At 47.5% G+C, this 21,118-nt stretch overlaps 1 protein-coding gene across 1 annotated transcript in view; it reads left to right on the forward strand.

Annotated features, from left to right (window-relative positions):
• Nucleotides 1–13,886, forward strand: part of LOC311235477 (alpha-tectorin-like) — a gene marked incomplete at its 5' end in the record, with an annotated part of 53,365 nt that extends 39,479 nt beyond the window's left edge. The window contains 3 exons of the mRNA XM_084322940.1: nt 2,019–2,178; nt 3,940–4,036; nt 11,335–13,886. Of these exons, the coding sequence (XP_084179066.1) occupies nt 2,019–2,178; nt 3,940–4,036; nt 11,335–11,429 (352 nt within the window). The 3' untranslated portion in view covers nt 11,430–13,886. The remainder of the gene's footprint in view (nt 1–2,018; nt 2,179–3,939; nt 4,037–11,334) is intronic.
• Between the last annotated feature and the right edge of the window lie 7,232 nt (nt 13,887–21,118).

The raw sequence follows: 21,118 nt of genomic DNA on the forward strand, positions 1-21,118 counted from the left end.
TCCACTCCGATCGGCCCACTTTGGTAGGGTAGGGCTGAAAAAGTTTGATGTAAAAATGAAAATTGTCACAGAAAGATTAAAAATAGCCTACTAGCAGTGATTTCAGTCATCTCCCAGGCTACATGGTCTGTACTGTGGGCCGGTGTGTGGGCCACTAATGTGGGCCGGTATGTGGGCCAGTGTGTGGGCCGGTAAGTGGGCCGGTGTGTGGGCCAGTGTGTGGGCCGGTGTGTGGGCTGGTGTGTGGGCCAGTGTGTGGGCCGGTGTGTGGGCCGGTGTGTGGGCCGGTGTGTGGGCCACTAATGTGGGCTGGTGTGTGGGCCAGCAGTGGCACCGTCAGGATTCAATTCCATACTACGCATGCTCGCTCGCACAGAAACAGTCCGTCCAGATGGCCTGTTATTTTTCTACAACGGATTTCGGCGATTTGCGAATCTGACATATCTGGTCATGTGACATGTACGCCCAATCGTGGGACCGCAAGTTTCTACACTGGTTAGGCTTAGGCGCTCGTTCGAAGTCGGTTAAGGTTAGAGTTTGTCTTAGAGCATGGCGATAGAACGCCTGCCCTGATTCCGACGGTTAAGCTTAGGCACTCTTTCGAAGTTGGTTAAGGTTAGGGTTAGGGTTAGGGTTAGGCGATAGAACGCCAGGTGCTTTGCAGGCTGTTCGACACGGAAATGGGCAAAGACACAGCTCGTCACGCTATTGGGCGCACATGTCACATGACCAGAAACGTCAGTGGCCAATCAGATTCGCAAATCGCCGAACTCCGTTGTAGAAAAATAGGACGCGTCCAGATGATGTAGCCTACACAGCGCTCTACTACAGATACACTACCCAGAGCGCAACAACACACATAGGTGACAATAGTGTGTGTGTGTGTGCGCGCGGGCCGGAGCGACTCTGAACGTCTCAGGCTGAATTTGTGTCCCCTAGCCTATCCGTGACATAGAACGAGAGAAACTCAATGCCATTTGGAGCATACCATAGCGTAGCCTAATTCTCCTAATTCTCTGACACCGTCGCCTATTCTCTGACAATATAAGCCTTCAGAGACGTTTTTGGTTGTCCTTTTAATGAAGGAATACCCTCCAAATCAGAACACAGCCCTGGGGGGACCCGATGCTCAGGGTGATGGTGTTGGAGGTCTGACCCCCCACCCTGACCGCCTGGGGCCTTTCGCTCAGAAAGTCCAGTATCCAGGCGCTCAGAGCGGAGCTCAGACCCAGCTCGATCAGCTTGTCCACCAGTCTGGTGGGGACTATGGTGTTGAACGCTGAGCTGTAGTCAATGAACAACAGTCTCACATAGCCCCCCTTCTGGCGGTCAAGGTGAGAGAGGGTGCTGTGCAGTACTTGGGAGACCGCATCATCAGTGGACCTGTTTGGCCTGTATGCAAATTGCATAGGGTCCATATCACTGGGGAGGGAGGCACAAATGTGATGCTTGACCAGCCTCTCGAAACATTTCATGGCCACAGAGGTGAGTGCCACCGGTCTGTAGTCATTGAGACCTGTTGGGGAGGGTTTCTTCGGTACAGGGATGATGGTAGACATCTTGAAGCAGGCAGGGACCACTGACTCCGCCAGGGATTGATTAAATATGGCGGTGAACACAGGGGCTAGCTGGTTGGCACAGGACTTAAGTATGCGTCCTGTTATACCATCTGGGCCAGCAGCTTTGCTGGTGTTCACCTGCATAAATGCTCTTCTCACACTGTGTTCCGACAACGAGAGAGCGTACCCGCCCCCCCCCCCACAGTTGCCCCCTCCACAACAGCCGGCGCGCCAGTGACGTCACTAGCCGTCTACACCAAACCGAGCGTAGAAAGAGTCGAGTTTGTCCGCGAGAGAGGCGTTGTCGCTCCCCATTGAGGGGGCGCTGACTTTGTAGTCAGTTATTGTCCTCAGTCCCCGCCTTCCTCACTGCCTTGGTAACTGTAACCCTCCTCACTGCCTGGTAACTGTAACCCTCCTCACTGCCTGGTAACTGTAACGTCCCTGCCCGTCCCCCAGATGTCCTAACCCGGAGGATACCACGGTGGACGTGCTTCAGAACGGCGTCTCCACCTCCGCCCGCTTCTCCTTCAGGATGTTCACCTTCACCAACTTCTCCAGCGTCTTCCTGCACTGCCAGATCCAGCTGTGTCTGTTGCACCAGATGGACTGCACCGCTGTACGTACTAGCTGTGTGTGTGTGTGTGTGTGTGTGTGTGTGTGTGTGTGTGTGTGTGTGTGTGTGTGTGTGTGTGTGTGTGTGTGTGTGTGTGTGTGTGTGTGTGTGTGTGTGTGTGTGTGTGTGTGTGTGTGTGTGTGTGTGTGTGTGTGTGTGTGTGTGTGTGTGTGTGTGTGTGTGTGTGTGTGTGTGTAGTGTTATGGTTAGGGAGTGAATGTAAGTCTATGGAATGTCCCCACAATGCATGAAAATGTGAGCTGCACACTCACACACACACACACCTCAATCTCAGATTGTACAGTATTTCACATGCATGTATGGTCACTAAATGCAACATACATAATGAGTACACATGTCTCTAGATTACATTACGTAGATTAGATTACATTACATTAGATTACATTACATTAGATTCAAATGTATTGTCATCATACAGCACAAGTACAGTACAACAAAAAGGTTTGGTATCCAACGAGAGTGACAATGTAACAGTGATATACAATGTACGGGTGATTAAACTGGGTATTAAATATATAAATGAATGCTAATCAGATGTATGTACAGAGTTGTAGTATTAATATGTACAGTGATACAGGTATAAAGACACTATGGTAGTAAGTCATACTGGCCAGCAGTATAACTAGTAAGAGTAGGTAAGGGATATGTACAGATATAGATATGGTATCTACAGATATGTAAAAGGAATATACGTTGTATGTACAGACAGATGTGGATAGATATATGGTAAGAATAAATATATACATTGTGGGGCGGCCGGGTAGTGCAGCGGACTAAGCGTCTGTCTACCACCACAGAGACAGTGGGATCGAATCCAGCTGTGGTGCTTCCGGGTTGGCCGACCGTCCATACTAACACAATTGGCAGTGTTAGAGGCGTGATTTTTTCCCGTAGCCTCTGTGAAGGAACACGCTCTTTGATTGCAGCGAAGAAGAAAAAGATGCTCTCAGATTGGCTAACTCTAAGCATAACCACTTCGAAAGAGGGCCTAAGCATAACCACTTCGAAAGAATGCCTAAGCATAACCACTTCGAAAGAGGGCCTAAGCATAACCACTTCGAAAGAGGGCCTAAGCATAACCACTTCGAAAGAGGGCCTAAGCATAACCACTTCGAAAGAATGCAGAGAATATGTACAAGGCGGAAGAGACCCTTCGGAGCTAAACCAGTCAGAGAGGGTATTTTCTTCGCTGTACGCGGTCTAGCCAATCAGAGAGTGTAGTCGGAAACAGAGGCTACGGAAAAAAATCATGCCTGTTAGAGGGTGGGAAACCCGGCGAGGGTGGGTCCTGGTCGTTGTAAACAGCGACTCCTACAGTTCGGTCAGGGCGCCTGCACAGCAACGGGAGGATCTAAGAGAGGTAGTGTGACCTTCCACACGTTACACTCTCCCAGTAAGAGTCCGCGCTGCCAGGTGAAAAGAAGCGGTGGGCTGGGTACACATGTGTCGGAGGAAGCATGTGATAGTCTCCGCCCTCCCGGACCGACGGTAGGGGGTAGAGTGCGCAACGACCAGGAAGGGGATTGGGAATTGGCATAACGACTAATATTAGATGGGAGAAAAACGGAAAAAAGTAGGAGGAAAAATATTTAAAAAAAATATATATATATATACATATTATATGGTACATACAGCATTATTGTACATGCTATCAGTTATATGGGGTATATATGGGACAGATATATATGGTATATATATATATACAGTCACAGCTTGAAGTTGTCCCTGTGGTTTCCCCTCCAGCACTGTTACCCTGGTTACAACCAGAGAGCTCGCAGGGACCTGTCCTTCCATGACTCCACAGCCCTGTCCATGGGCCCACTGGTCTTCCGGGGACCAGGTACAGCTGTCTGCTTTCAGAACACATGTCTTCATTTCATTTCAAACCTTCATTTCAACTCCTGAGACACTGATGACGGTTTCCCTAATTTTCAGTGACGACAAGCTCACAAAACAAGAGACGGTTTATCAGCAATTTCAATCAATCAATCAAATCAAATCCTTTATTTAACCAGAATAAGCATCATTGAGATTAAAATCTCTTTTTCAAGAGCGATCTGGCCAAGCAAGGCAGCAGAAAGGTTCAACATAAAAAAGAACATCACAATAAAATACAGATAAAACATTCACAGCGAGATCCAATTTCAGGCAAGTTATCAAACAGGCAAGTTATCAAACACAGTTGCACTGTCCGAGGGAACTGAATTTGTAGGTTTTTAAGATGGCTTTAAATTCTCCGAGGGTGACCAGTCCTGGCAATTTTAGGTCCTCCTGTAGCTTGTTCCAGGATGAAGGAGCAGCATATTTAAAAGCCCTTTTTCCCAATTCAGTTCTCATATAGGGAACATCCAGTTTCAGAGCATCTTGGGAACGAAGGGCATACTTGTATTGCTTAGTGCACAGAAACATGCTTAGGTATGAGGGAACCAGCTTAAGCAGAGCTTTGTGCACATTTCATACATATAGACACAATAAATAAAGGTAAACAATAACAAATCAGCTAAGACAGTTACAAGTCGACACACTTCATTTAATGTAATTTCAAACCTTTATTTAAACTCGACAGGCAACTGAGGTTTCCCTCATTTACAGTCACGTCGAGTGTAAGTAGAGAGTTAAGCTAAGAAAATGGCATATCAAATCACACAAAATATAAAATCATAACAATAAGACAAGTAAGGATAACAAATCAATTAAAACATGTACAACTTGATTAAGAAAGGTTGGAGATGAAGGTTTTAAACTCTGCAACAGGGGGGAGAATCTCAAGCTTTAAGGACTGTTGGAGTTCATTCCATGAGCTAGAGGGGCATCATAGCCAAATGCAGATTTACCCTGTTCCGAGCAAACTCAGGGGACCTTAATAAGGACCAGCCAGTCACTAGAACAGGTTCCATAGGTTCCAAAATTACATTCCAGTAATGAGGTAGTATAAGGAGGTAGTTTACCAATAAGGGCCTTAAAAATTAACGTTAGGTTATGACTATAACCAAGTTCTGTTAGTTAGGGGCGATGCTTGGCATCGCTACTGCACTATCTCGCGTACGTGCACGCGTACTGAATAAACCACAAATGTACCTCTAATACCAGTATTAGTCTGACCACACCCCTCATCAGCTTACCTTCATAAGCAGGTGTGTGGTCACCTGCTCTCCTCCTTCCCAAGCTTTCACCACAAGGTGAGGACAAGGGCTGCAGCGGCCGTCCGATGCCAAGCATCGCCCCTAACTAACAGAACTTGGTTATAGTCATAACCTAACGTTCTGTATCGTTAGTGGCTTAGCTTGGCATCGCTACTGCACAAGGGAGGCCAAGCGGAGCCACTTGGCTGACAAATACACCCCGCTGACAGCCCCCCAAAACCATCAGAACAGGGAGGGCCGAGCCCCCCCGACCCCCCCTAATGGAGGGTAGCCCCCCTATTAGGGACGTCACGGGAGGGCGACGGACCCGACCGTGCGAAGAGGCACTCAAGCAACTCAACGCACAGGGTGAGCAGACCGTGGCTCGACCCCACGACTACACACACGCACAACCCGCATGCCACCCGGGAACGAACGGAGGAACAACCTCGTTACTGCCCCCAGAATCACGGGGTCAAGGGCAAACCCAACCCCGTGGCAAGGCCGTAGCAGCGGAGCACGAAGGAAGACCCAGACCCACCAAAAGGACTGGACTCCCTAGAATGGGGGCCCGGAGAAGTCCATGATGCCAGCATCAAGACCCCACCAGGTGGGCACGTAGTGCCCCGCCCCCCACATCGCCAGCGTATTCGGACAAAGGCCCCTCAGTTACTGCACCTGGTATTCCCAGGCGGAACCAACCAGGCCAGAACCTGCCCAGCTTCCGAGATCGGACGAGATCGGGCGTGTTCAGGTCGGTATGGCCGTAAGCCGAGCGGGCCCGTCCCCCCAATAGCACACCGCCTGGCACACTGACCCTGCAGAATAGGCAGTCAGCATGGCCGTAAGCACACAAAAAGGTTAACCAACGGAAGCAGGCAGCGCACCGGGGAAAAACCAGGCAACAGGCTGTTAACCCTAGCCTGGAGACTGCGGACGAGACAGGCGCCAGAGGGGACAGCTGAACACAGCCGCCCCGGCGGAAGGAGCGTAAGCTGGCGGTGTTGCATGACCAAGCCTCCATTTAACAACCCCCACCCAGAGGGGTCGAGGCAGAGAAGGCTGACACGATTGGCAGACGTCATGAACGTGCAGGGGCACCCTCAAACGGTGAACCCGGGAGTTGACACTGCTCCAACACACCAGGGAATCAACCACCTCGGTGTTACCCAATGCGGTGGTTGTTCCTATAACCCCTCAAGAAAAAACTCCAAAACACACCTGCGGGTATACACCGGCTATACCGCAGTACAAGTGTTTCAGTTTCCAAAAAGGGTTAACCCAGGCCTACGGGTCGCAAACATCACTTCGGACCGGGCCTGGCGGTACGGGAAGCACAGGGTCACCAGAGGAGGTCAAAAAACCACCCCCACAGGCCCCTCTTCGCCATGCGTGAGAGAGGAGCGAAAAATAATGGAGAACCAGCCCCTAAGCACACCGTACCTGGTATTCCCCGGCGGTCCCCCAACCAAGTACTAACCAGGACCAACCTGTGTAGCGGCCGAGATCCGACGAGATCGAGCGCGTACAGAATGGCATGGCTGTAAGCCATGACGACAGTGCTGAGTAAAAACATACCCAACCAGGGTCTCCATAGCGCTTAACCCTGTGACACCCAGACCGACCTGGCATTTTTCCCCCTGAAAAAAGCCCAAGTCCCTCAGGGTACCAGAACAGCAGATCTGCATCCCCGGCGGACAACGGGTTCAACTGATCTGGACCAGCGTGACCAGAACCAGTCCCGTGCCCTAACCACGCCGACATGCCTACTCCAGGAGAAGGGCAGATATGCGTGTTGATCTTAACATGAAAAGAAGGCGCCACCCAGACGTTCGGACGAACCGCGCCTGGTGGCCCACCCCAAGGGCGTGAGACCCCACTACATATGTTCAGATCCATCCCGTCATCATCCCCCAGACATGAACGAGAATCCGTCGACAACCCACCCAGGTCATGGGATGTGGTCGCCGGAAGAGGAAAAACCCCCATCTCAGTTGCTTTATAAAAACGCTGTTTCAACCACAAGCAACCAAGGCGTGCCAGTCAATCGCCTGTTTACAGCGAGCTAGCACTATACGTGCGTCGGGACACACCCCCATCAATGAACAGGCTATTTAGACCTGTCATTGAATCCCCAAGGCGCCCAGGGGAACGACAAGAGGGGTGTGACACTCCCTAACTCCAACACTTCTGGAATAGAAAGAAGGAAGCATCAACAGTATGTATCCCAGTCTACACAGCCGGGGTAAAAAATGTTCACATTTTTACATCCCACCACCCTCCCATAGGAAAGAGACGGGGATCCCCAGAGAGACTTCCCACGCGAGCTGTACAGATTGAAAAGAATATATTGCACCTTGAGCCATGTAAAAAACTGGTTTTAGGGCCTCCGGGGAAGAGGCACCGAACCCATACACACTCAATAAACGAATTGAATCGAATATACATACAATAGAAAAGGACCCTTCTAGAGGGTCCACTCACTTTGACAATCTGAGGAGGAAGGCTCTGTACTCTGATGGAGGCTTCCTCACATGGAAGAAGGAGTCCGAACTCACAGAAGGCCTGAGTAGGCGCTTGGTGAGGAGGAGCCCTGACCACCCCCCCTGAAAACAGATCCATCACATGGACCTGAACAGCACACGGAAGTCCTACCAACAGAGACGCGCACGGTGACGTACTCTATGGCGGGGGAATTCCTGCGGTGCACACGCCCAATATACCAGGCCGTGGGACCAGGAACTCCCTCCCCCCCCCCCCCCCCCCCCCCTGTAACGTGCCGAACCGCCACGTGACGGGAACCTTGAAGGACAGGGGGTGTACCCCTGACCGACAGAACAATGGGGAGAGGAAAGGTTACCAGTTCACCCCTTTACGACCCCACACCCATGATACGACGTAACGACAAAAAGAGAATATGACACAGTCATAGTCAGCTCTATGAAGCGTTTCACAGCTCCACACAGCGCACGAGCTAACCTGCTATCTGATTTTTACTAAGGAAAAACACAGAATAGAGAGGGCTCTAAGAACCCCGGTCCAACATACACATGTGCTTCTGTGGCCAGTACAACCCAGTTGTAGGTCACATGACACACACAACCCATCATCACCTACAAAAAATGGCAAAAACACTCAACAGAGGAACGCCGTTTTTTTCACAATGAGAGAATACATCATTCTTGATTAGTATCGACCACAGGCCTTGCTAAGCACACATGACAGCAACCAAACCAATTTCCCTTTAGGAAATAAGTTTCTCCAGCAGATTTAGCACAACCTCAGCAATCAAGCTGAGAGTTACATCGTATCCCTACCACACAAAAGACACAATTAATGCACAACATGTCTGATAGGAGGTGATAAAGTCCCCAGGGAACCGGGGGGGGAAACACAATCCTCCTATTTTACCCTCAATACGGCCAGTTAAAACAGGAAAACCTGTTAATGTGTGAACTCACTGTTCATTGTCATTACAGTCTGAGAAAGAACATTCTTTTACTCACTCGTCACCAAGCATAGCTTCATAGGTTAGTTGCCTTAGTAGTGAGTACACGGTACACATAAACACCATGATGTTTCTCACACAACAACCAGATCAATACATCACGATCTGCACGGAGAAGCTAACTGCCAGTGACAAAAACAGCTCACACACAACCCGCAACGTATCCCAAATGTATTGCAACAACACACGTTTTGGGAAAAAACACCGTTATTCACAATACATTTAGCAAGGTAAAACCAGAAGACGTGTTATGAGGTCTGGCCAACCCCGTACCTACCCGGAACGCAGATCAGCGAAGTGCAGTCACAAGACACCGTAGAACACAGCCGTCCTGTGTTGTTCGATCCGGGCAGCGTCGCCGCTCCACCAGTCGCTACAGTCCTCTTTGTTGACGCAATCCCCGTCTAGGCTCAGGCAGGGTCGACGAACATCCCCTGTCAAGGATGACGTCGTGGTCAAGAGTGTAAAACATGTTAAAATCAAAGCACGTTCAACAGAATAGCATCAAGCTAACGGCTGCTCCAACCGTTCGGGTGCTATTGCTTCCGCTCGCGAGACGCCGATCTAACGACGCACGCGATCAGGAGCGAGCTCCCGGCGGCGCGCGAGAAGCCAAGCTACCCCGCGCCAGGCCACCGACCGGCTAACCGTAAGCTATGAACATGTAAACAATGACATAACACTCACCCAGACAGGCCGCCGTTCTGAACCCTCCTCACTTTTTAAGAGAAAAGAGAAAACAAGACGTCAACACCGCTTCACAACGGTGACATTACCACGTCCGGCGGAATCAGCACAGTACCAACTGGCCTGTATAGCTGACTTTGAACATGAATCTGCCGCTATCGCACATTACATGCACATATCCCCTCGTGAAGGAATACTCTCATTTGGATATGAAAGATGGGGTCTTAACACGGTGACAGAGAGAATCCACTCGTCCAGAACACACAGGGATCACCAGTGTCAATGGTCGCGGCCCACTAGTTAAAACTATAATGGTCGCCAGACCAAGGCCTTCTGTCGCCTAGACGGCTAAACAAAGGACCCTAGCCTGGGGCCGGTTTCCATAAACTTTGTCAAGTAGCCCCCATAGCACTAACAGACAAGTGGAGCCCGCCAGCAAACACTACTCACCCAACCTGGAACGCACCGCTCCTCACAACAGCGGCATGTCCGACAGTTCAGCTGTGGCCTGACAGGTTTCACCCCAACAAACACAGCAAGGAACTGCAGTTGAGAAGCATGCAGCGGCGTGCTCCCAATACGAAAACCGGTGGAGGGTTTGTAGAATGATCATCATCTTCTAGACACTCCAGTACGAAGACAATATCGCCGTATTTTCTCGAAAATAGTGAGAGAGAAAATAAAGATATGATGTCAACGTATCCTTGTTTCCCAAGCTGTTCCTAATCCAATTTCTTCCATCATGGTGTCAAGTGTGGGGATCTACCGAGGCACCTCTTCCTTGTGGTGAAAGCGAGAAGGAGGAGAGCAGGTGACCACACACCTGCTTATGAAGGTAAGCTGATGAGGGGTGTGGTCAGACTAATACTGGTATTAGAGGTACATTTGTGGTTTATTCAGTACGCGTGCACGTACGCGAGATAGTGCAGTAGCGATGCCAAGCTAAGCCACTAACGATACAGAACCAGTGTTTGTTGCGCCTCTCCATCAGCGAGGACAAACCAACCTTCTCATAAAGGACACAGTGATGAGTGTTGTATCTATCATCAGTGATGAATCTGAGGGCAGAGTGATAGACAGAGTCCAAGGATTTAAGGGTTGAGGCTGCAGAATGCCTATAAATCAAATCACCATAGTCCAGGACTGATAAGAAAACTGCTTCATTAATATTATTATTATATTCAGTGACTCAATGCTAGAACCAGAGTTGTACCCTTACTGCTGACTTGTCGTACAGAACTTTAGCTATACTAAATGTAAATGTAAATGCTCTGAAAAGGGTAAATCAGCATTTTGCTATGACGCCCCTCTAGCTAGCTTGAGATTCTTCCCTATGGTGTTGTTATTGTTTCCTCTTCAGGGTGGGGGTCAGTGTTGTCATGGTGTTGTTATTGTTTCCTCTTCAGGGTGGGGGTCAGTGTTGTCATTGTGTTGTTATTGTTTCCTCTTCAGGGTGGGGGTCAGTGTTGTCATGGTGTTGTTATTGTTTCCTCTTCAGGGTGGGGGTCAGTGTTGTCATGGTGTTGTTATTGTTTCCTCTTCAACGTGGGGGTCAGTGTTGTCATGGTGTTGTTATTGTTTCCTCTTCAGGGTGGGGGTCAGTGTTGTCATGGTGTTGTTATTGTTTCCTCTTCAACGTGGGGGTCAGTGTTGTCATGGTGTTGTTATTGTTTCCTCTTCAGCGTGGGGGTCAGTGTTGTCATGGTATTGTTATTGTTTCCTCTTCAGCGTGGGGGTCAGTGTTGTCATGGTGTTGTTATTGTTTCCTCTTCAGCGTGGGGGTCAGTGTTGTCATGGTGTTGTCATGGTTTCCTCTTCCAGGTCCAGTCCTCACCAGAAGCAGTGCTGCTCCAGCTCAGCTCATCTCCCTGGTGACCCTGCTGCTGAGCTTCCTGACCGCCGCCACGCTGATCTAGGACCAGCAAGGACAGCTGTGCCTATCCTTATCATTAGGGCACAAGTATCTGTTTTATTACAAATGCACTTAATTTGTTCGTTTTTTTCCTTTCATAAATGAATATATAGAAGGGGAAGGGTTTATGTTTGATGTGTTTATGTTTGATGTGCTGGTTGTGTTATGTTGTGTTATGCCTCCCGAAAAGTTCAACTTATGTTTACAGGGTAATCTAATTTCGTTTGACATGAACCTCTCAAGGAGTAAAACTTAATCTTGTGTCTTGGAACTGCAGAGGTCTACAGCAGCTTAGAAATGTTAAGCAGGTCATGAATAAAATTAAAGATATGGAGGTAACGATGGCGTTTCTATAAGAAACCCTACTTTTAGAAGAGGATAATAAAAAAATAAGGAGGAGATGGCAAGGTAGTATATTCACGGCATCTTGTTCATCCCGGGCCAGAGGAGTTATGACTCTCATACACAAATCAGTCCCCTTTCAGGTGAAGAATGTAATCAAAGATAGAATGGGAAGATATCTAATAGTTCAGGGGTCTCTGTTAACTATAAATTTAAACCTTGTAAACGTATATGGCCCGAACATAGATGACTCAAAGTTCTACACAGATTTATTCACCCTTCTCTCAACACTCGCAGGACAATACATTATAACAGGGGATTTCAATTGCACGTTGGACCCCAGTGTGGATAGATCCACAGGTGCAGATCAAACGCATAATAAATGTAGAACAGTTATCCTCCGTTTCATTAAGGAATTGAGATGATTAGATATATGGAGAGAACAGAAGCCACATGCTAGAGCCTATTCCTGCTACTCCGCGGTGTTCCAGACATTTTCAAGAATTTATCACTTTTTGGTTTCCGCAGAGTTGCGTTCCAAAATCCACAAAAGCTTCTATGATATCATTGTGATCTCGGATCACGCACCATGCGGTTTGGTATATACAGTAAAGACGATAAATTAACAAAATACCCATTTAGATGGCATTTCCAACAGATAGATGACTACTTTGACATTAATACTACACAAACAATCATTAGTTATACAGGTTAAAAATAAAAAAGGCAAGGGCAGAAAGATTAGAATTTGAACATAAAATAAAGGGGTTAAGTGTTGAGATAACGATTCTTCAAGAGAAAATAAATGAGAATAGTAACCCCCAACTGGAAAGCGAGCTATTAATATCGAGAATATGAAAAGTTATCGGCATTCAGGGCTGCCATGTAGCCTACTAAGACTAAAACAAACATTCTATGAACAAGGTGATAAGTCAGGTAGATTGATTAAGCAATTAGAATCAAAAACGTCAATCACAACCATTACTTATAAAGGATAGGTTGTTATAGAATAGACCCAATGGATATTAATGAAGCCTTTAGATGATTTTATGAAGAACTATACGATGCCAAAAATGAAAGTAATATGCTAAAAGCATGTAACTTCTTAGAGGAGTTACCCATACCAACTATCCCCAAAAAGAATAAAGAGGAACTAGATCTGTAAATTAATATGGAAGAGATACAGTAGGTGATGCAATCGACAACATGCAATCAGGGAAAAGAGCAGGCACAGACAACATTCCAATAGACATTTACAAAAGAAATTAAGATAAATTGCTAACACCAATTTTTTTAAATGTTTTTAGAATCGTTCAAAAATGACAATCTACCGCCCTCTATGAATAGTGCCTAAATTATTCCACTACCAAAACCAGGTAAACCCCCCGATAAGTGTGAGAACATGAGGCCCATAAGTTTGTTAAATTGTGATTTAAAGATTATATTGTAGTGGCTACTGAGTCATAATTCACAGGGTTCTAGCCTACATGGAGGGACTGTTGTGTTTACTACATCTCCTGTGATTCTTAGCGGGGGATGACGTAGCTTAAGCTTTGCCCTTGGATCTTAGGCTAGCAGAGTCAGTGTCCTCTTTTAAGTTACTTTTAAAGACACATCTGTTTTTTAAATGTTTTTCCCAATGTTATGGGTCTAGGTCAGCTCTGATTGCATAAGGCAAGCTATTTCATCAATCTGCCTACAAATCCTGTTTGAACGTTTTTTTGTCTCTTTTTCTCTTGTTTTATTTTCTATTCGATTTTTTCGCCTTTCCTGATGTTTGCTGTTTGCTGTAAAGCACTCTGTAACTTTGTTTGGAAAAGCGCTATACAAATTTAATTCATTCATTCTGTTGAATATAGAGGGTGTATGTATGGTTGTAACTGACTGTAATTGCTCTCTACTGCCCTCATGACTGCATGTATATCTGTGTCCACCGGAGGGCGCTGTAGGCGGAGCGTCTACTGTCTACACCAGGTTGGGACTATATAAACCTTGGTTCCCTCCTACTGTTCCTTCTTCTCACTTCTGCCCCTCCAGGAGAGGAGATCATATGTGCTGCTGTATTATGAGACAACATGATAAATAAACCGCTGCCAGCAGAGCTAGGCCAAAGATAGAATACCATGCCTCTTGTATACATTATTGTCGCCCCATTGCCAAATCTGTTAACAGGTTATGGGCCCAGATCTCGCAGGGGCGAAATAATAAAGGTAGTTAGCTTAGCTGACGTGTAGGCCAGAGCAGCACCGGGAGTACCGTGTGGCTAGATACTAGGCCAACGGAGCTTAAGCTACACCAACCACCTACCACCAAGAAAGAGGATGGCGACCAAGGGAAGAAGCAAGTGGCCCACATTTAACGGGAAAGCGGAAGGATATGAGCTCTGGGAAGAGCGCATGCTATGTTGCATGCACAGCGCGAGACTCAAGGCGGTGATCCTGGCGGCCCCCGCGGGGCCACTGACGGCGGAGGACCAAGCACAAGACGACAAACTAAACGCGGACGCATACTGTGAGTTGGCGCCGCTGCTCGACGATACGAGCTTGGGACTAATATTCCGCGACACGAAGGACAAAGGCCGAGAAAGCCTGGGAGTGTTGAGGGAGCATTACATCGGACGGGGAAGGCCCAGAGTAGTGTCCCTCTACGTAACGTTAACGGCTCTGAAGAAGGGGCACACAGAGACGATGACAGAATACATCATCCGAGCTGAGCAGATCATGACGGCGCTCAAGAGTGCAGGAGAGGCACCAGGAGAGGGGCTAATGATGGCAATGGTGATTCAGATTCAGATTCAGATTCAGATTCCTTTATTGAGCCATTTGTGTAAAACACATTGGTAATTGTTGCAGCAATACAGTGTATGCATTTTTCTTTTTTCACAGTAAACAAACACCAACACAGACAAGAAACGAAAACAGTGCAGTGGGGGATTAATCAATAAATAAAATACATATATATATATATATATAAAGTGAAGTGTGCAGAGATCCAGTACGGACTAGTGCAGTGCAGTCAATGTCATATTAGCCAGTGTCACTTGGGGGCAGAGGGGGGGGGGGGGGGGGTACCGAGGGGGGGGGGGGGGGCCTGAGGCATTGATCAGCCTGGCGGCTGAGGGGAAGAAGCTCAGTCTGTGTCGAGCTTTCACAGCCTTTGGGATCCTCAGCCTTCTCCCAGAGGGGAGCAGGGTGAAGAGGCTGTGACCGGGGTGGGATGGGTCGGCCATGATCTTTCTCGCCCTCTTCAGCGCCCTGGAGTCGTGCAGGGACCTGAGGGAGGGCAGGGGACAGCCGATCACCCTCTCCGCGGAGCGAATCATGAGAGGACTGCCGGAGTTATACAGGCCGTTCGCGCTACTGGTTACCCACGGTTCAACGGACATGACATTGGGGCAGTTCAAAGCCAAGCTGCGGAACTTTGAGGCCTCAGAGGATATCCACCCAGACGTCGCGGAAGCGGGGGGGATAGCACTGAAAGCCCGAGCGACACAGAGGGAAAGGGCCAGGCCCACGACGGAGCTGACATGTTGGCGATGCGGAGAGAATGGGCATCGGAGAGATAACTGCAACAGGACAGTCTGGTGCAACTTCTGCAGATCATCGGGGCACACAGACAAAGAGTTCCGAAAGAAACGAGACCAGAGCACCTGATATGCACATGGGCAAGATGTCGGCCAGAGACGAGGCGGCGCACATGAACAAGATGGCGGCGACGGACGAGACCGCGACTACAAACAAGATGGCGGCGATGGACGAGATCGCGGCCAAGATGGCGACTGTGGACGAGATGGTGACTACAGACAAGATGGCGGCAACAGAGATCGAGATGACGCACGAAGAGCGGCAGGACGAGAGGATTTCGTTTTCAGGGCGTGGACTACAGGCGTCACCCGGCCAACGCAGCACCGGCAGCTCCCGAGGAGGGGGTTGATCGTAGACACAGGTGCGTCGTCCCACATCATCAACGACAGGAGCAGTTTCAAGAACTTCGATAAATCCTTCGAGCCGGAGGGACACAGCATGGAGCTGGCAGACGGGAAGCGCACCTACGGGTTGGCGCAAGGGAGAGGAGACGCACAGGTACGCCTTATAGACAGTAATGGACGCCGGTGTACAGTGACATTAAAGAATGCTTTATATATACCCTCGTTCCCACAAGAACTATTCTCAGTCAAATCTGCTACTGCTAACGGCGCCGAAGTGTTCTTCAGTGAAGGTAAAGATCTTCTTGTAGAACGAGATGGTACGTGGTTTAATATCGACGTATATGGGAGAATGTATTACTTACAAACGGAGTGCAATAATAATGACAAATGTAATGTGACTGTTAGCCATGACATCCAGACGTGGCATGAAATTATGGGTCATTGTAATCACAAGGATTTGCTAAAGCTACAAGCAGTGACAGACGGTATGCACATTAAAGGTGAGAGGCATAGACCTGACAAAGAATGTGAAGTTTGCATAAGAGGGAAGTTTACCCAAACAAGGAACAGGGGCCCCACGGAGAAAGTAAAGAGCCCGCTGGAGCTAGTTAACACCGACCTAGCCGGTCCAGTAAGGAACGAGTCCATAGGTGGCTTTAACTACGTACAGTCCTTTACAGATGTGGGTACAGGCGTAGTGTTCGTCTATTTCCTCAAAGCAAAGAGTGATGCGCTCCAAGCCACGGAAAAGTTCCTTGCCGATGTAGCCCCCTATGGGGAAGTAAAATGTTTGAGATCAGACAACGGGACCGAGTTTACGAACAGAGAGTTCCAATCACTGCTAAGAAAGAACAGGATCAGACACGAGACGTCATGTCCCTACTCCCCACATCTGTTATGGTTTGTTACCAACCCCAACAGCACGGCACAGACAGGTAGTTCAGAGTTAGCCAAAAACCAGGGCGTATTTATTTCCAATAACAGAGAAATGCAAAAACAACAAAAAGCACAAGTGAGGAATGTTCTTGGCAGAGTTGTCTGCGGCTCTGCAGCTTGTCTCAGAGCAGAGACGGCACTGTGGCATTGCGCCTCTGACTCTGCGGCTCTGCAGCTACTTGACGATCCACTCGGAGAGGAAACAGAGAGAGAGAGAATTGTCAACAAACAAGCGAACGGAATAAGGCAGTCCAGTCCTCCTTAGCTGAGTCCAGTACAAACAAAAACGGCACATCTTCAGTGTTACCCAAACACACAAAAAACAGAAAGGTCCCGAGTCAGGAAGATGCGAGGAAAAACAGAGTATCCAAAAAAAGTACGTTCCAAAACTCACCCAGGCGCAATTGCGCAAAGCGGGCAACGAGGCACAGATCCAACGGATGGCAGAGAAAAGCAACAGCGGCGACTTCCATAGACGTCCTGGAGAAAAACAGACGAGGCACAACACGGGAGGAAACAAGCAGCAGCCAGTGGTAATCCAAAACGACCCGACACAGAACGTTAGGAACACCAGAGTATATAAGGGCTCCACCGAGCTGATTAGAACTCACTTCAGGTGCGCGAAGGTAATTGGTACCTTGAAGCGTGCGGAATCGGACCAATCCTCACAACATCAGAACGGGGTAGCAGAGAGGGAATGGCGCACCCTTTTTGAAATGGCCAGGTGTAAGCTAGACAATAGTAACATACCGAAGAGCCTGTGGCATTATGCGGTACAAGAAACTGCTTACACCAGAAACAGGTGTTTTAATAAACACACTGGCACCACCCCATATACAGCAATGACTGGGAAAAGATGTAATCTAGCCAGAATGCACAAATTCGGATCAGTGTGCTATACTTACCAGCAGGACAGAGGCAAGCTTGAGTCCAGATGTGAAAAAGGGTTCTTTGTAGGACACGACAGAGGGAGCCCAGCACTCCTAGTCTACTATCCCGGTAAAGGGAAGGTGCAAAAGCACAGACTAGTGAAATTTGTCACCAAGACAACGTGCGAAATCGAGACACAGACAGAGGAGCCATGGCTGGACTCCGGGGTAAGGTATGGGGGGACAGAGACACCCCCGCCTAGCGTACTGAGCACAGGCGTGCAAGCAGACAGCCAGCCACCCCCAGAGAGCGATGACGAGGAGCACCCGAGGGTGACGTCAAATGCCCCAAGCAATGGGAGGTATCCCTCAAGGGAACACAAACCCCCAAAATATCTGATGGATTATGCCCGGAGAAGGAGTGACGAGGATGACAGTACACTCGCCGATATTGACTACTGCTACAGAGTGGTGTGTGGCGTGCCTCAGTCCTTTAAGGAAGCCATAGTGTCCCCAGAGTCGAGTAAGTGGGAGCGATGGACGAGGAGATGAGGTCCTTAGAGGACAACCACACTTTTACTCTCACACAATTGCCAGAGGGCAGACAGACAGTGGGAGGAAAATGGGTGTACTCAATCAAGGAAGGGATCGAAGGCCACGAAAAGTACAAAGCGAGATTTGTAGCTAAAGGTTTCAGCCAAAGGGAGGGGATAGACTATGGTGAAACATTTTCCCCCACCGCCAACCTGACCAGTGTAAGGGTAGTGGTTCAGAAAGCAGCTGAGGACAATCTGTTTCTACATCAGATGGATGTGAAGACAGCCTATCTGCACGCACCCATAGATAGGGAGATATATATGGAACAACCTGAAGGTTATGAAAAGAAAGGGGAAAAGCTAGTGTGCAGGTTAGAAAAATCCATTTACGGCCTGAAACAGTCTGGGCGAAATTGGAACGAGATGCTCCACACATGCCTCATCAAGGATCACTTCCTACAGAATCCAGTAGACCCCTGTGTTTACTCAAGGGAGTCAAAAGAGTCAGGGAAAGTGATAATCGTCATTTGGGTGGATGATTTGATCATCGCAGCAGACAACACCAGGAACCTAGATCAGGTAAAAGGTATGCTCTCCACCAGATTCAAAATGAAAGACCTTGGCAGGTTAAAGCATTTCCTAGGTATGGACTTTGAGCAGTCGGAAAATTGTGTAACAGTATCCCAGAAGAGATATGTGGAAAAGATCCTGAAACGTTTTGACATGCAGGAATGTAGAACAAGGGAAACACCATGTGATCAGAAACTTGATTACCAAGAGGATGCTCAGAAACTGACAGATGTAAAAATGTACAGGGAAGCCGTGGGTAGCCTCATCTACTTAACAACATGTACCCGCCCTGACCTGTGTTTTGTAGTGAGTAAGTTGTCACAGCATTTCGCTGATCCCACAGAGGAACACTGGATCACAGTAAAACATGTTTTTCGTTATCTAAAAGGTACAGTAGATAAACTACTTTGTTTCAGAAAGAGCAGCGAAGGCCTAGGGCTTAAAGCCTACAGTGATGCAGATTGGGCTGCTGACACCACAGATAGAAGGAGTACAACTGGATACTGTGTTAGTTTAAACACAAACAGCTCACTGGTTTCATGGAAAACAAAGAAGCAGCCCACAGTAGCACTGTCAACTTGTGAAGCCGAGTACATGGCTCTGGCCATGACGATACAGGAGTGTATTTACCTAGAACAACTGCTCGGAGGGATGGATAATTATGTATATAAGAAAACTGTTGTTTATGAGGACAACCAAGGTACTATTGCCATTGCGAGAAACCCTGTGTGCCGACAGAGGTGTAAGCATATGGACATAAAGTACCATTTCATCAGATCTGTCATCAGAGAAGAAAGAATGACACTGATTTATTGTCCAACAGATGACATGGTAGCAGACGCTATGACGAAACCTGCTTCCAGACTGAAATTGAAAAGATTTGCAGAGGTTATGTTTGGTGTGTAAATATTGAATGCCATACTCTTTTTGATGTTCTAAGACTGTGTTATTTCTTTTGTAAATTGTTTTGAAGAGTCCATACAGAATGTTAAGCAACCATAAGTGGGAGTGTTGAATATAGAGGGTGTATGTATGGTTGTAACTGACTGTAATTGCTCTCTACTGCCCTCATGACTGCATGTATATCTGTGTCCACTGGAGGGCGCTGTAGGCGGAGCGTCTACTGTCTACACCAGGTTGGGACTATATAAACCTTGGTTCCCTCCTACTGTTCCTTCTTCTCACTTCTGCCCCTCCAGGAGAGGAGATCATATGTGCTGCTGTATTATGAGACAACATGATAAATAAACCGCTGCCAGCAGAGCTAGGCCAAAGATAGAATACCATGCCTCTTGTATACATTATTGTCGCCCCATTGCCAAATATGTTAACACATTCATTAAGAGAGACGAGTGAATATGGAATGCAAGCGTTGTTAGTGCGACAGTAGAGTGTGTAATAAATCTGTTTTGTTTTGCATCGGAAAGCGACTCCGTCTGTGCTTTTATTACTGCACTCCTACAATATGTAAAGTACTGGCAAGACTTCTACAAACAGTACTACCAAATATTATCAACCAAGATCAAAATGGATTTATAATGGATAGGCAAGGCTTTCACAATGTAAGAAGGGTACTGAATTTCATCTACAGGTATTTTAATAAAGAAGCACCAGACTGGGTCTGTGGTTAAAGGCTCTTTCTTTCAACTAAGGCTCCTGGCAAAGGTAACGCCCTACCTATCTCCCAAAGACCTGGAGAGGGTCATCCATGCGTTCATATCGTCAAGGCTGGACTACTGTAATGCTCTATATGTGGGTCTCGACCAGCTCTCCTTACGACGCCTGCAGCTAGTGCAGAACACTGCTGCACGTCTCTTGACTGGCACTAAGAGGCGTGAGCACATCAGTCCAGTGCTGGCTTCCCTGCACTGGCTCCCTGTTCGTTTCAGGTTTGATTTAAAAATGGCGTTGTTTGTTTTTAAAGCCTTAAATGGTCTGGCCCCTCAGTACCTAGCTGAACTTCTCCATGTTTGCACCCCAGTTAGAGCACTAAGGTCATCAAATAAATTACTTTTAGATGTCCCAAGGTCTAGGCAAAAAACAAAAGGTGACCAAGCCTTTGCAGTGGCTGCCCGTAAATTGTGGAACAGTCTTCCATTACAAATTAGGTCTGCTCAGACCCTAGAAAAGTTTAAGGCTCAGCTAAAGACTCACCTATTCTCTTTGGCGTTTTGAGGCTTAGTAAGCCATATATCCCTGGTCGTGTCGTGATTGTTTTTAATGTATTGCATCTTCTGATTTTGTTTATACTGTATTTGTAATTTTTTGTATTTCTTAGTTTTTTTTATATTGTTTTAATGTATTGCAGCTTCTGGTTGTGTGTATACTGTATTTTGTATATATATATATTTTTTTTTTGTATTTTTCAGTTTTTATATTGTATTTTTAGTATTTTCTCTGTGTTATATTGTGAAGCACTTTGGTACAACTTCGGTTGGTTTCAAATGTGCTATATAAATAAAGTTGACCTTGACCTTGACTTTGACCAGACACTAGATGGAGAAAAGGCCTT

Source organism: Notolepis coatsorum (genome assembly GCF_963971535.1).
Source record: "Notolepis coatsorum genome assembly, chromosome: 10".
Lineage (NCBI taxonomy): Eukaryota > Metazoa > Chordata > Actinopteri > Aulopiformes > Paralepididae > Notolepis > Notolepis coatsorum.